We start from the raw sequence: 14,638 nt of genomic DNA on the forward strand, positions 1-14,638 counted from the left end.
TGTTAAATTTTTCCTGAAGTGTTCATACTATAAAAATAATTAGTGTATGCTGTACCAAACATTCTCCAGGATTGTGAAATAGGTTGACATGTTTGGTATTAATTGCGTTATGAATAAAAAGAAAAAAAAAAAAAAACCTGTACAGCAGTAAAACCCAGCTTCGGTTAATAAAATCCCCCCCCCCCCAGAAAGTTAATGTAGCATTAGTGGCTCTTAAGAGTTTTAATTGACTGGACTGAGGGTGAAAATGCCTTTTTACATTATGAGTGACAGAATAAAACTCTCAGCGTCAATCCAGATGAGTGGAAGGAAGCCAAACCTTTTACCTTCTTAATGGTCTTCCGGTCTCAAAAATATCAACCGTTTCTACAAACGCTATTTTATAACAGAAACGTAAAAGTCCTTCCAGCTTAATTTTCCATGTAAACACTCACTGTCCATCGACTGCTGGTAAAACAACTGATTGAATTATTTTATCAGAACCTCTTTAAAACAATGGGAAGCCACCCCTTTGACACCAGATATGTTCTTCCATCTACTTTTAAGTATTTTGTTTTTAAGTTTGTGTACCATAAAGGAAAAGAAGTCGACAGCTTACAAAGCTGTGGAATAACCTCCTAAACATGACAATGACAAGGCTGGTTTCCAAAATACTTTGCTGTTATGATGATTTTATTATCAAAATGCATTACATCTGTTGCTTCTTAAATCTCTTAGAGAACAATTGAAATAGTTTCTACTATGATCTGTGGAAAAAAAAAAACAAAAAACGAAGAAGAAAAAAACAACAGAAAACTTCTTAGAAAAACAACAGGAGATAGAAAGTGGCGTCTGAAGGAACCCAGGAAGTCAGATCTCCAAAGCGTCTGACCTGGGATGCTCAGTCAGACTCTACTGATACCACACCGGGAATTCAGTGTACTAGATCCTCTCTCCATACAGCTCTATCACATTCTCTCTATACAGGTACACAGAATCACACAGAGTCCTGCTGCTGGGTGCTTTCAGGGTGGATGTGTTTTTAAGGTGCTGCTTCGTGTTAGCTGGCAACGTTCACGTTGCTGTTCTGTCACACATTCATGGAATCTGCTGGGGAGGGGGGGGGGGTCTCGGGGTGGGAGGGGGTTGTAGTGGCCGGCGGGTGGAGAGGGGTGTGGGGGGGCTTCCTCCTTTCCTCAGTCATTCAAATCTTTCCCACAAATACAGTCCCCCCACCCCACAACCCACGGCCACTTCAGGCCCTGAACTCCAGTCACATAAAGAGAGTGGGGGGGGGGCATTCATAGGTCTCCTCCACCTCAGTCTGAGCGCTGCAGAAAACTGTCTCTTTTTACACCTCAGTTGTTTAAGAATAGAGAAAAAAAATGGAACAAATAAAGCAGCAGACAGAGAGAGAAAGAAAGAAAGAGAGAGAGAGACCCACAGAAAGTGCAGCTGCAGCGGTCACCACCAGGTGGCTGCTGCCACCGTCAGCAGCAGCAGCTCCATCTCCTCTGGCAGTGAACTTGCTCTGCTCTCTGTCACATGGAATGCAAAGATTGGTCGGAGAAATCCAGGCGTCTCTCCAGCAACGATCCCTTTGCTCCCGAGCGGGATAACTCCAGACGGATGGAGAGCTGATACGGTGGTGGTGGGCCCGATCGGATCAGATGTTGGTGAGAGGAAAAAGGTCGGCAGCACCATGAATGAGGGGAAAGGAGGGAGGGGGAGGATGGAGATGCAGCTGGGCGGAGGAGCAGAGCTCCCAGCACAACGCCGCTCACATGATGAAGAACGCTTCTGGAATGATCCTGGAGAACACCCCGCCCCCACCTGCCTGTCATCACCCCCAGTCCTCTGAGTAAACCGAGAAAAAAACGAAACATCTGTCGGTTTTCGCCAAATACGTATGTCAGCATATGACCAACCTGGTTACCACAACCGGAAGGCTAACTTAGCATTCTATGCAGACATCAATGTGGAATATTTTTCCTTTTGTGAAAAAGAAGAAGAAGAACAGTAGAAAAGTTCTGGGATAATTGGGAGTTTTCAAACTGGTTTCCCGTGTTTTCCAGGCTGCTTGCTTCCCGTCTCCCTCCGTCCTGACAGCCAGGAGTCAGAGGTTTATCTATGACCACGCTGTCAAGTTCTTTTCCTGAAAATGAAGAAGGAAAAAAAACAGAACACAGGAAAAGGAGGAATCTGTCCACAGTCCTGGCTGGCTCCTCTCAGGTCTGTACATGTGGCCCCTCCAGCTCCCTGAACCCCCAGGGGGCCTTCAGCTTCACACGCACGCACACACACACACGCACCCACACACAGCTGAAGAAGGTCCTAGAAGCTTCCTGACTGTGTCCTTACTCCAGGCCCCTGGTGGGGAGGGTGCTGGAACTGCTGGGGGTAATGCGGGGAGCGGCCTGCTAGCCTGGAGCCGGCCGGCTGCCCCGCCTGCCCCGGGCTGTTCACCTTCAGGCTGACAGCCTGTTGTTGACCCCCTCTGGAGGCCTGAGGGCCCACGTCTACCTTTGTCTGTCCCTGGGTCCGTGGGCCTGGAGCGGCCCCCTCCAACAGGCTGCTGCTGCTGCTGAGGAAGCCTGTCTTTAAATGGCTGCTGCTGTAGCTGGGGGGTCCTTCGCTGCCGGGCTGCGTGGGGGAGGGGCTGCAGTAGGAGCTCTGGGCATCCTGGGACGGCCCCGGGTGGGAGGAGGAGATGCGAGAGTAGAAGCTCTGGGTGGAGGAGCTCTGGAACGGAGAGCTGGCTGTGGGATGGGTGAAGGACGGGCCGTCTGTCTCTGGGAGGACTTCTGCTGACTGAATAGAGGACAGAGGACAGGGGACAGGGGATAGGGGCTGCATGTTATCAGTGGAAAAAGCAGAAAGATGCTCAGAAACCACAAAAGGCCTCTGATGGCAGCAGATCTTCCCACTGGTTGCTGAGAGGGTTTCCCAGCTGCTGTTTCTTCATAATACACACAATATACATGTTGTTTTATTGTCATTTGAAAGATAAGAAAATTAATATCTTGTTAGAATGAAAATCATTTTAAATTTCAATCTTCCAGCAATGTGAATACTTCGGAATTAGGAACTTTGACTTTCCACTTATCGAAGAACCTCCACTTGTTCAAAACGAACCAAGGTGAAATAAGAAATTTAAACCAATTAATGGTTTTGGTGAGTGCTGCTGCTGGTCCTACCTGCTGTGCGTAGAGGGGGGGGCTGTATCTGTGGGGGCTCTTGGCGGAAGTAGCCAGGGCTCCTCCTCTCCGCTCGTATCGCTCCGCATCTGGAGACCGAAATGGGAGAGTCACAGCCCGGTCCAGTTTGTTTCTTCCACTGACCTGAACCCCGAAACTGCTGCCGTACCTGGCTCTGCGTCTGCTGATCCGTCACTCCGTCTGTAGACCCGATCCATCTTGATGCCTCTGAGCACGCGCTGGCCCTCCCTCAGGCGCTCCACCGTGGTGGGGACCATCCTACGGAGGAGCAGGAAGCTGTCAGAGGGGTGCTTCCTCAGCACTGACCAGAGAGAAACAGGAAGCGTAGCCACTCTCACCACTGGTTGCTGCACTCCTGCCTCCTGGGCTTGAGCGGCGCCCTGTGGTGGTCCGGCGGGCTGACCTCCTCCAGGTGTGGGACCGGAGCTGTGGAGTGTGGGGAAGAAGGGGGGTGCATCTGCTGGTAGGAGCGGGCTGGGTGGGTTTCCTTGCTGCAGTAAGGGTCCGGCTGAGTGGGGGGCGTTCCTGGGTGCTGGTTCACATGCTCTGCTGCTGCTGCTTCCTTGCTTTCTCTTCCGGTACTCCAGCAGAGACACCTGAGCGGCAGAGGGAAGTAGGGCACTCTGGTCAACACTTGCCGCTGCTACGTCAACCCTCATTGTTGTGTTTGATGCCAGGCCGCCAAAATCCATCCCATGATTCACCCAGACTGCGATGTTGCGTGATGACAGGCCACATGCAGCATGGCTCAGGGCTCCAGTCTGACAGAAAGGTTTTCAAACCCCGTTCAATGACCGTCGGGATCCACTGTGCACCCTTGTTCTGGCCCGGTTTCTGAATGACTGGACATCACCACCCCTCGGCTCAGAACGCAAGCAACACGAGACGCACCACGGCATGATGCAACCACGCTCAAAAAACTCCACAAAAAACACACATGTCAACGTTCACAAGGGGTTCAGGCACGCACACATCTTTACAACGAGAAGACTCATCCCAACTGGATGTCATCAGCAAACACGACAAACAAACGAGAGGATCAGGAGCGAGTGGGATGGTCAGACACTGACATGGATGGCTCTTGTCTGAAGTTGAATTTTATGCCTTGAGAACCAGCGAAGTCTGAGCAGGAGCAGTGGAAGTCAAGAGGAACCACAGAACACCAACAGCAGCCATTATGCTCTCATCAGTTGCAAAAGTGTTTAGTAAGCCTCAACTCACACAGCAGCAGTGGCGGGACTTTGTTTTTATTTTTTTGAATCACAATCTTCCTTTAAGTGATGCAAAAGTGGACACAGCTCCTACTCTGCTTCCAGATCGTCACATTACCAGACCACTAAGGCCCCAACACACTTCATCCTTCTCACCGCATTTCTGCATAAAGAACAGCAATGAACTTCTGACCAATCAGATAACACTTTGAACAGAAAAAGTTTGACTAGGGCCTGGAGTTCAGCAGGTGGATGCCTCTCTGCAAACAAAACATTTTCATCACACGTCCACATCAGTGAGAACCGATTTTGGCAGTTCGGATGAAATATGTCGGGACACCTTTAGGATTTGGCATGCAGGTACTGAGGCTGACTGGTTGCTAGGAAACACTCTACTGTGGAGCCAGCTATATAGCGAGCTCCATGGTCCACTCTATGATCCACTGTACAACCAGGGTCCATTGTACAGATCACTGTAGGGCCCACTTTAGGGTTAACTGTGTGGTCCACTGTAGGGTCAATGGTAGAGCCTCCTGTAGAGCTTACTGTAAAGTGGGCCAAACTGTTTCTCATCAAACCAGCCAGTGTTGGTCCTGTTGTCTAATGTGTGTTTTGACCAACTGTTGGAGGCTCCTGGAAACAGCCTGGATACTCCTGCTGACTGCTGAGTTCCTCTGGTGTGGTTCCTATCGGATGTTACATTTACAGTACAAACCTTTACTTTGTGTGCTCAGCTATTGTTGGCAGTGATTCTAGAGCAGGCCAGGGACACTAGTGGCCTAATGCCACTGTGTGATGCGTTTATTGCTCTGGGTTTTTGTCTTAGCTTTACTATCGTTTTTTTGGTTATGAACAGTTTTCGGTGTTAAGTGGCTTTACACAGTTTATACCAGGGGTGCTCAAGTCCAGTCCTCGAGAGCTACCATCCTGCAACTTTTAGATGCTTCCCTGCTCCAAATCACCTGAATCAAATGAATGGCTCGTTAGCAGGTCTGTTCAGATCGGATTCTGGTCTGTTGGAGTAGGGGTGCATCTAAAAGCTGCAGGACAATAGCTCTCGAGGACTGGATTTGAGCACCCTTGGTTTATACAGACAAGCGGCTAGATAAGACCAGTGAGGTTCAAGAGCAAACGACAATTTTTACATTTTTCATGTTTTCGTCCTAAATGAGGCCCCAGCAAAAGATGGATTGTTGCTGAAAAAAAAAAGAACCCTCTTCCTGTCTGCCAGTTAAATGGATTTCGCTCTGGACTCTTAACACAAATGTGCTTCCCAGGGCATGATGCTAGCACCGTCACGGCTCACATTGGGAAGTTTTTGGGTGGGTAGTGTAGATCTAGTTCTAAGTTACGCAACCTTTTGTTTGCATTTTGGCCTTCTTCTGTGCATTGTTTTGCATGTTGGCTGCGAGGCCTGTGGATCTGCAGCTCATCCAGAGATGTGGGCCTCTTGCTTGCTGCTCTGATTAATGTTCTCCTGTCAGTCCAGGTGGATGTTCACGTTTGTAGGTGGTCTGTTCTCTCTCCATGTCCAGATGATGGATGATCAGAGCGCTAGGATGTTGATATAGAACCTGATCCTGCTTTAAACTTGACCCCTGACCTGCCGCTGAGTTCTTTGGTCTCCATTATAATGGTTGTTCTCTAAAGAACCTCTGAGGCCTCCATACAACACAGTAGTTTAATACTTGGATGGAACCTGTTTATAACTTAGAAGACTTCTTATGCACTGGATTTAATTTAGCGGCAACAGAGTAAATGGGGCAGAATACAGATAAAATATATATATAAATTAGGGCAGTCAATGTTAATGGATGCGATTAATCGGAACATTTTAATGCTTCAATATTATATAACGTAGATTATTCAAACGGCCTATTTTGACCTAAAAGCCTTGGGTGGTTACCCAGTTCACAGCTTCGTGCGGGAGTGACGAGCGACTGCCGCCTCATCGCACACGGTCCATCAGAAGTAAATGGAGAGGGAGCTTTCAAAATTAATGTGTAAAACAGAAGCACCTGATTTTAACCTTCCTGTATATAAAAATGTGTAAAACTGCCAATCTGCTCGGTTTGACACGATAAAACATTTGGATTTTTTGACAACATGCATACAGTGGCAGTTTCTGATGTGGGATTTATGGGCAGTTGCCCAGGGCGGCATCAGAAAGGGGTGAGGCATCCAAAAACTAGAAAAGAAAATCTCATCTGTCAGTTGTCCCCTGAACAAGGTCTACTGCAAAAAATAAATAAATAAATGGTTGGAGTGTGACAGGAGGGGCTTCACAATTTCCTGCATATTTATATTTCAAGCTTGCTAAATTAGGCACAGTGATAAATCTGATTAAATGTGTTTTTAAATTGACTGACATCACAAATATAAAAGCAACACAATTTTGTTGAATTCGAGTATCTTTTTGAACACTGGCTGAGGTCCGTCTCATAAATTCCCAATAAAACACATTGAAGTTTCTGGTTTTAAGCTGATAAAATAAGAGACAATGTGGTTGATACTGATTTTGAACTTGGAAGAAAATGATCTACTGAGGTAAAACATAACCTCTTGAACATCTAGCCACCCATGACTGACCTATGTCATCGGCTCAACATAATTCCTGGTTGGTTTGATTTCAACCAGAGATGATTTGAACTGAGCGGTAGCATCACTGGCAGAGCTCATGCCGCGTGCCCACTCCGCCACAGCGACGCAGTATCTGACACAGTTTGACACAGTAGCTACAGCTGAGAAAGAGCCATGGTTGTTATGGAGCAAGCACACACTGGCTTCACTCTGACACCATTATGACAATCCATGAACCACTGGCCTGGTGGCAATGGATGAACCTCTCCACATGTAGATGGATCGGACAGAGATGGATTGAGCTCTGAAGTTGTTGGGGAGCCGGAGGCTCATAGCTGAATGTCTGGAGGAGGGGCGGGGCAAAGCGGTCAGAGCATGGGGGGTGGGGAGGAAGGGTGCTGTATGCAGATGCAAAAAAATAAAAACCCAAACAAAAAAAAAATATATATTTACATGCACACTTCTAAAGATGTAGTTGTAGGGAGCATATTCACCATATTATGTACTGGCTTGTTTTCACTTCTTACAGCTATAGGCTGGTATTCTGCCTTTCCTGTCAGCAGACTAATGGTATGCTGGTTGGCCCTCTGCCTTGGAAGAAAAGCGGAAGAGAGACTTGGCAAAGAGTGTCAAGGAGCATCGGGTGAGGGGTGGCTGAGGAAGGAGGAGGAAGAAGAGGAGGAGGGACAGGGAGCAAGGGCAGATCTAAAGAGATTCAGATACACACATGTAACTAGAAAAGGTTCCATCTAAACGGACAGACGTTCCTTCCGCAAGAAAAAGCCACTTGAACTGGTGAGCCAGGTGGGAGCAGCTCGTGACGTCTAAAACATTTAATGACCAATGCTCAAAACATTTGCAGCTCCCATCACTGAGGAGTGGAGGACTTGCCTTCTTTTTCTGCGGGGGGTTGCTGGTGTGAGGCGAGGTGCTCGTGTCTGGGTAGGCCGCTCCGTAATGGCTCTCCCCAAAAGGAGACAGCGAGCCGGAGGCCACGTCTCCGATCAGGGCCTGTCCACTGAGCGAACTGTGGAAGGAATCTGCGGGAGAGAAAGCTCCGTCCACCTGGGAATGGTGGCGCTCCGAGCTCAGGGGATTCCCCAGGTTCGCGTTGAGGGGGGAGCAGGTGTAAATGAGGTTGAACTCTGTCCTGAAGGCCTTCTCCCTGCTTTTGGAGTCCGAGGAAGAGCACGACGGCAGGTTCAGGGAGACGCCGCCCGCGGACGACTGGCCTTGGGAGTCTTGGCCTGAAGCGGCCCCGGGAAAGTCATCAGAGGTCACCGCCCTGGGGCTCTCCAGGCTGGACGGGAGGGACAGGTCCAGAAATGGAGGTCGAGAAGCATCAAAGTCAGCCTGAAGAGACGGCTGGGGAGGAGACGAGACGTAGAGCAGATGTGGCGTGGAAGTAAAATAAAAGACAAAGAGGATAAAGCTGATTAAAAGATGAAGAACTAAATCAGCTGTTTTTGGAGTAAAGACATGCGGACATACTTCTGGAGAGATGGACTCAGGCCGGTGTACAGGCGATGCCTCAGAGGACGATATGTCCTACAGTCAAAGAGAAAGGCTACATTACAACAGGATCCAACAAAACTCTTTGGTTGAAGTTCAGCATTCCTGCTCATTCTAGATGAGATGTTTATTTAATGTGATGAGCACAAAACACTGATCTGCATCCTAACGACATGCAGTGACGCATGGACAAATCCTCCGCTCTTCCCATTTACAGCTTCATCAACCCTCACTTTGGCCAGTTGCAAAAATCAACAATCCAGTCTTTCTAAATGCACCGTAGCAAATAACTCTTCATTGTGGAAGTTGTTACTGAGGGAAGAAGATTCAAAGCTCTCTCTCTCACACACACTGTGTGACATCACCATATGACATAACCACTCTCAGGAGGAAGCCCAGTAAAAATATTACCGCAGATTTCTATGGCTCTAGTTTGGAAGAAGTTACTGCAACCTTTACAGAAGTGACACCGAGAATCACAAATGACTTGTTCGCTACAAGATGGCCGACCAGCCTTGTGAGATACTCCGGGCTGTTGGGACTCTTACTTCGAACTGAAGCGGTGTGTTGCAGCGGCTCGTGGGTTGCGAGGGCATCGGGGAGTAGACCAGGCCGTTGGGCAGCACAGAGCCACACGGCGGGTGGAGCAGCGGGTGGAGAGAGTCTTCAGGAAGTGGCGGCGTAATCGGTGAGAGAGGGCGTAGCAGGTGGTCCGAGGACGCTGGCGTGGTCTCAGCTGCGTACTTGTGATGCCGCTTTTTAAACGGTGCACCGATATCTGGTTTAAAGAAATAGGACGACATGCACACATGGTTCATATTCGTAGCTCCACAAGAAGAAGTGGGTGTGGGAGTCAAGAGGCGGCTGTGACCTACCGCTGCAGAGCGGGTTGGGGGTGGAGCGGCTGCTGGTGCTCTGCTGGGAGGAGGTGGACTCCGTTCCGTCCTCCACACTGTTAGAACAGCTTTCATCCTCCACCTGTTTGATCCATCTCTGCAAGGCGACAACACCACCCACGTGTCAACTTCTAGTTTTATAAATATGAAGCGGAACAGAGACTGATGCCGATGGGATGGTGTGAGATGTCATCAGCTACTGATTTAGACAATGGGGCGAGGAGAAGAAAGCAAGAGGCGGGTACATGAACTAATGAAGGCTAATGAACACTTTCTAAATCCACCGTGAGAAACTGGAAAAATACATTTTAGATTTTAGCCCTTTCACATTTTTAAAGGTTCACCTCCACACCCTGATTTCAGGCCTGATCTCTAGTTTCCAGCTGTAACAACTGAAGCTAAGGAGCCTATAGGTGAGCTCCCTGGACTGCTAAGGTCATCTGACCTTTTTGTAGCAGCCATAGGTGCCATCCATCTGCAGCGGGCGGGGTCGGCGCCTCTCGGGGGTGAACGGAGAGCCGAATCGGACGTAGTGTCTGGGGGCTGTGCAGATGAGTGATGAGTGGGACAGGCCCGGCAGCATGTTGAGGGTGGTGGCCAACACTGTGGGGTCTGTGGTTATCCGCAGGGGCCGCTCAACAGGCACCTCCTGCTGAAGCTTTTCCCCTCCAGGGACTTTGTCATTCAACCACTCCGTGACGAGGTACTGATGAGAGACAAATGACTGCTTAGCTGGTCAGGCAGAGAAGACCTCAAACGCTGTGACAGAGACGTCTGAGCGGTTTTGATAAGTGTCATGCTCACGTAGCCTCACCTTCTTTGTCTTGGGGTAGCGCACACTGCCTTTGTGTATGCTGTTGGGACCCTGGGCGTCTCCATCCAGGAGATAAGCTCCCTGACCGCCGTCTCCGTGGCCGTGTTCGGCCCCATATTGGCTCTGAGACCCTTCATCGTGCAGAGCGGCCCCCGGGTCAGCCACCGCCTGCGCCGAGGACATCGCTGCTGCTGCAGCCGCCGCCGCCGCCTGCTGCTGGGCCAGGGCCTGACGCTGGCGCCGAGCGCGCTGCGACGAGCTCGAACGGTAGCGAGAAATCCGGCTCTTGGGTCGGGGCTTGGCGGGCCTGGTGGGTTTAGGGGGAGCGGGCGGGGCAGGGAGGGTGGCTGCTGGTGGCTTGTCCTCACCAGGAGGGTTCTCCTGTAAGGGAAGGTGGAAAGACAAAATGTTAAACCTGTCACCACGACGATTGCACTTGACGGGATTCAGACAGTGGCTGCTTCTTTGTTCTCACGGTGAAGTAGGTGGTCCGGCGTGTGCTGACTCCCACTCCAGAGCTGAGTGGGACAGAAGGCGTCTCTGGAGGGTTTCCCGTCCTGTCCTCAGTGTCCCCGGCCTCGTCCTTAACTTCAGCTCCTGTCGCTCTTCGCCTGGTTTGAGCCTTCAGACGGAGAGAAGCAGCTTTCAGAACCAAGCGATCCAGCTTCTGAAACGTTTTAAGAACTGGCCTGGGACATGCGGGCTCCTTTCAGACTAATACATATAAATATAATGGCCTTTATATCTCAAATTGAAAACTCAAAGGCCAAGCTACTGGGTTGTAGGCAGAGCTGCTCTGGGGTAGTCTGAAACATCTTGCCGGGGACAAATGATGAGGGTTGAAGGACCAAGAATTGAAGCAGCGATCCGCCGATTTACCGCCGGCGCCACAGTCGCTCCCCAGCAACCCTGTTGTGTCAGCAGACTAGATACAGGGTTTCCCCCAGCGCATTATAAACCTGGAGGGACAACAGGCTACACGTGCCTCTCCCACCAGGTTAAGAGATGCTTGTTTATTTTAAAATAGGCAACAGTAAAGATGGATTAGCAAGTTTAACAGTTGACAAATTTAACTGGGCGCAAGGGGTCTGCATCACCGGCCCTTTGGCCTCACCATATTATTTTGAAATTATGATGTCAGCACCTCTAAATCACTGGGTTTATGAGGTTTTCTGGGGGAAACATGCAGATGAAGCAGAAATGGTGGGAAAACAGATGAAAATCTCGTACTCTTTTACCACAGCCGATCCCATTTTCATCCACTTCTCCGTCTTCTGCTTTGACCTCAGTCAGCGTTCTCTCCTATGGCAACACATTAACACACATCAACACATCAACACATTAACACACATCAACACATTAACACACATCAACACACATCAACACATTAACACACATCAACACATTAACACACATCAACACATTAACACACATCAACACATTAACACACATCAACACATCAACACATTAACACACATCAACACATTTACTCCATGACACTTCAGCTTCTCTTGGTGATCCAGACAAAGAGCCAGAGCTAAAAGCCCACCTCTGTGTCGCTGACTCCCTGCAGGTCCCTGCCCTCTTGCTGCTGGTCGGGGGTCAGCGTGCCGTTGCTGGCCAGGCAGCTCTCCAGCTCCTTCCTTTGGGCTTTCCTGCGCCGCGTCTCCGTGCCGACAGCGGGAGAGGGAAGAGCGAGAGCGGCCGGGTTCAGGAAGCTTTCCATGGGGCTCAGGTTGTGCTTCTGCACGGGACAGTTCTGGTTGCCTTTATGGCAGGCGCAGTCCACTTTATAATTACTGCAGGGCGATCAGGAGAACGGGTTACAAACGCCCAGCCGCGACCATGAAAACCGCCGATGAGCACGACTCACCAGCTGCTGAACTCGTAGTCAAAGCCAATGGTGACCTCGGCGTCCTTGGCGATCTGGCTGACGGCGTAGATGCACAGGTGAATCATCCCCTCGGCGATCATGTGTCGGACCTTGGAGGAAGAGAAAATGCTTCTGAATAAAAGCTTTAATGTGAAAAAAAAAAAAAAACAACATGGAAAAAGGCTGACCTCAGCATTCGGGGTGCAGGACCTCCTGATGAAGCGCGCATCGTTTCCGAATGTCCTCGCGTCAACGCACATCTCCACGTCATTGAATTTGGAGTAGAACAAGACGAAGGGGTAAGGCCTGGAGGACGATAAGGGTCAGTGAGAGCAGAACGTGCCACGGCAGCGCAGAACAGCTGCGGCCGGCTGGCGACGGCTCACTTTTTAAAGAAATGCCCGTTGACTTCAAACTGCTGTCGGAGCATGACCTTCCCCCGATACTCGATGATGAGCGTGTCCGCCTCCAGGTTCCTGGCCGCACGCAGGATCTTCCTGTGCTTCTGGACCCTGGTGACCCGCCCCAGCTGGAGCTGCAACACAAAACAGAGCGGAGCTGCAGCACACTTGGCTGGCATTTTCGCCAAACTCTCGCGTGCCCCCTCTGACCCCCAGCAGGGGGCACAGGAGCAGGGCGTGAGCGGACCTGCATCTGGGAGCCCAGCACCGTGTTGTTGCAGGCCAGCTCTGTGCGGTTGATGGTGTCCAGGCCGTTCACGCACGCCTGCGTCTGCGTGTCGGAGGGCGGCGTGGAGGCGCCGCTCTCGGCCTTGGAGACGGAGGCGCAGGCGGAGCGGTGCAGCTCCAGCAGCGTCTGGATGTCGGCGCTGTACTGGTTGGAGAGGGCCTCCTCGTACTGGTCCGTCCACTGGCGGATGCGGCTCTCCCATCCCTCGGCCGTGTTCTCGTCCAGCACGCTGGCCTCAGACGTGGAGTTCTGCGCGAGAGCAAACAGGGAGTCACCAGGCGCTTCCAGCTGCGCGGGAGGGAAAACAGGACGTGTGGGACGAATGCAACACTCACCTTCATCCTCATGGATTTCCTTGAACCCTGTCTGAAAGCCTGGAACGAGAAGCCGAGGCGGCAACAGTTAGAAACAACGTTATCAAACCAGGCTTCTCCCGCTGCCATGATGAAACCATCAGCTGACTAGATTTTATTTATGACTTCATGCGATGGACCAACAGAGTCGTCGTTAATTGCAAAGTGGGAGGAAAAGAAAAAAAAAAAATCAAAAGTCTGAAAGGTGTGGTGTGCCATTGTTTTCGGTTCCTCAACTTTTCCAAGCAATGCAACAAAATATACATGTAGACTATTTATTTTTTATTGTCATGTTTTCATATTTTTTCACTTCATTTGTATCATTTTGTATATGTAGTCAACATTATGTTGTACTGTTTTACATAATGTTATGTTTAATACATTTTGGATATGCCGTCTAAAAAGTCTGTAAATTGCTGTTGTCCAGACACAGAATACAGGCGGCAGGATCCGATGTGCGCTCGTCTCGATCTCGCTGCCGCTGCGGCTTACACACTCACTCATACACACACCTTGACTTTCTTTGGCTTGGGCGTTCCGCGGCCTCGCTCCGTGCTCTTCTTCCTTTTCTTGGATTTGCTCCTCTTGACCCGGTTGACGGTCAGTTTGATGCTGGTAGGGGTGTGCTGGGTAGCAGTGTAGGAGACGGTGGAGGGAGAAACCTCTTCATCACCACTTTCTGTCGCACTGCTCTCTCCAGCTGAAACAAAACAAAGTTTGTTTTGTTTCTGTCGCACACGGTTGAAAATGTTTTGGATTCCGCCGACAATAAATCTTTATTTGAAGGTATGTGAATAAGACTGACATGACACCTGTCAATGACGTGAAGGAGTCTCCGTGAATGTTTGTTTTCATGATGTGTCATTCAGTAAATAATGACACTTTTAATGCGGAGTTTACACTTTTACTGCAACTCTGCTTTAACAGTGTGATTACTTACCAAATGACACTTCTTGACGACAATAATAAACATTTGTTGACATCCCTACATGTTCATAATGGGTTTTATGTCATGTTCCTGTCAGTCTTATGCACACCTCTTCACATAAAGGGTTGTTACCACTTGAAGTGTACCTGAAACATTCTCTTGCTTTCTGTGGGCGCCCTCTACTCCTTTCCTCCTGTCCAGCTCCCTGCAAAGACAGTGGGTCAGTGCGGGCCGAAAGCTGTTTGGGGAAACGTGCGACTGCGTCTGGGCCTCAGCCGGCCGGTTCCGGCAGTCGGGCCGGGCGCTAACCTGCAGGTGCATTTGAGGTGCGTGCCGTCTGGCGTGGGGCTGCAGCGGCACCAGCTGCTCACGGCCGCGTCCTCTTCGGAGGAGCTGTCGCTGTCGGCAGAGTGCTCGGCCCGGGGTTCGTGGTAATGGGAGCTGCGGACCATGCCGTTGAGGTCCATGCGGGGAATGATGGTTTGGGAAAGCGGAGAGGCGGGTGGGGTAGGGGGAGGGGGCGCGCCATAGTTGTGATCCTGACAACATACAACGGAAGACTGTTGCATCTTCAAACAACGGGG

The 14,638-nt window shown here is 50.1% G+C and overlaps 1 protein-coding gene across 1 annotated transcript in view; it reads right to left on the minus strand.

Annotated features, from left to right (window-relative positions):
• Positions 1–642: 642 nt before the first annotated feature.
• setd5 (SET domain containing 5) overlaps positions 643–14,638 on the minus strand; it is a 35,337-nt gene continuing 21,341 nt past the window's right edge. The window contains 23 exon segments of the mRNA XM_055026217.1: positions 643–2,790; positions 3,177–3,265; positions 3,346–3,455; positions 3,536–3,724; positions 3,726–3,793; positions 7,483–7,575; positions 7,880–8,353; positions 8,480–8,536; positions 9,049–9,278; positions 9,376–9,493; positions 9,842–10,102; positions 10,211–10,591; positions 10,686–10,832; positions 11,441–11,512; positions 11,760–12,009; positions 12,084–12,193; positions 12,272–12,389; positions 12,470–12,618; positions 12,732–13,022; positions 13,109–13,147; positions 13,639–13,826; positions 14,201–14,259; positions 14,364–14,593. Of these exon segments, the coding sequence (XP_054882192.1) occupies positions 2,314–2,790; positions 3,177–3,265; positions 3,346–3,455; positions 3,536–3,724; positions 3,726–3,793; positions 7,483–7,575; positions 7,880–8,353; positions 8,480–8,536; positions 9,049–9,278; positions 9,376–9,493; positions 9,842–10,102; positions 10,211–10,591; positions 10,686–10,832; positions 11,441–11,512; positions 11,760–12,009; positions 12,084–12,193; positions 12,272–12,389; positions 12,470–12,618; positions 12,732–13,022; positions 13,109–13,147; positions 13,639–13,826; positions 14,201–14,259; positions 14,364–14,593 (4,200 nt within the window). The 3' untranslated portion in view covers positions 643–2,313.

The sequence above is a fragment of the Poeciliopsis prolifica genome, unplaced genomic scaffold, assembly GCF_027474105.1.
Source record: "Poeciliopsis prolifica strain line A6 unplaced genomic scaffold, Auburn_PproV2 SCAFFOLD003, whole genome shotgun sequence".
NCBI lineage: Eukaryota > Metazoa > Chordata > Actinopteri > Cyprinodontiformes > Poeciliidae > Poeciliopsis > Poeciliopsis prolifica.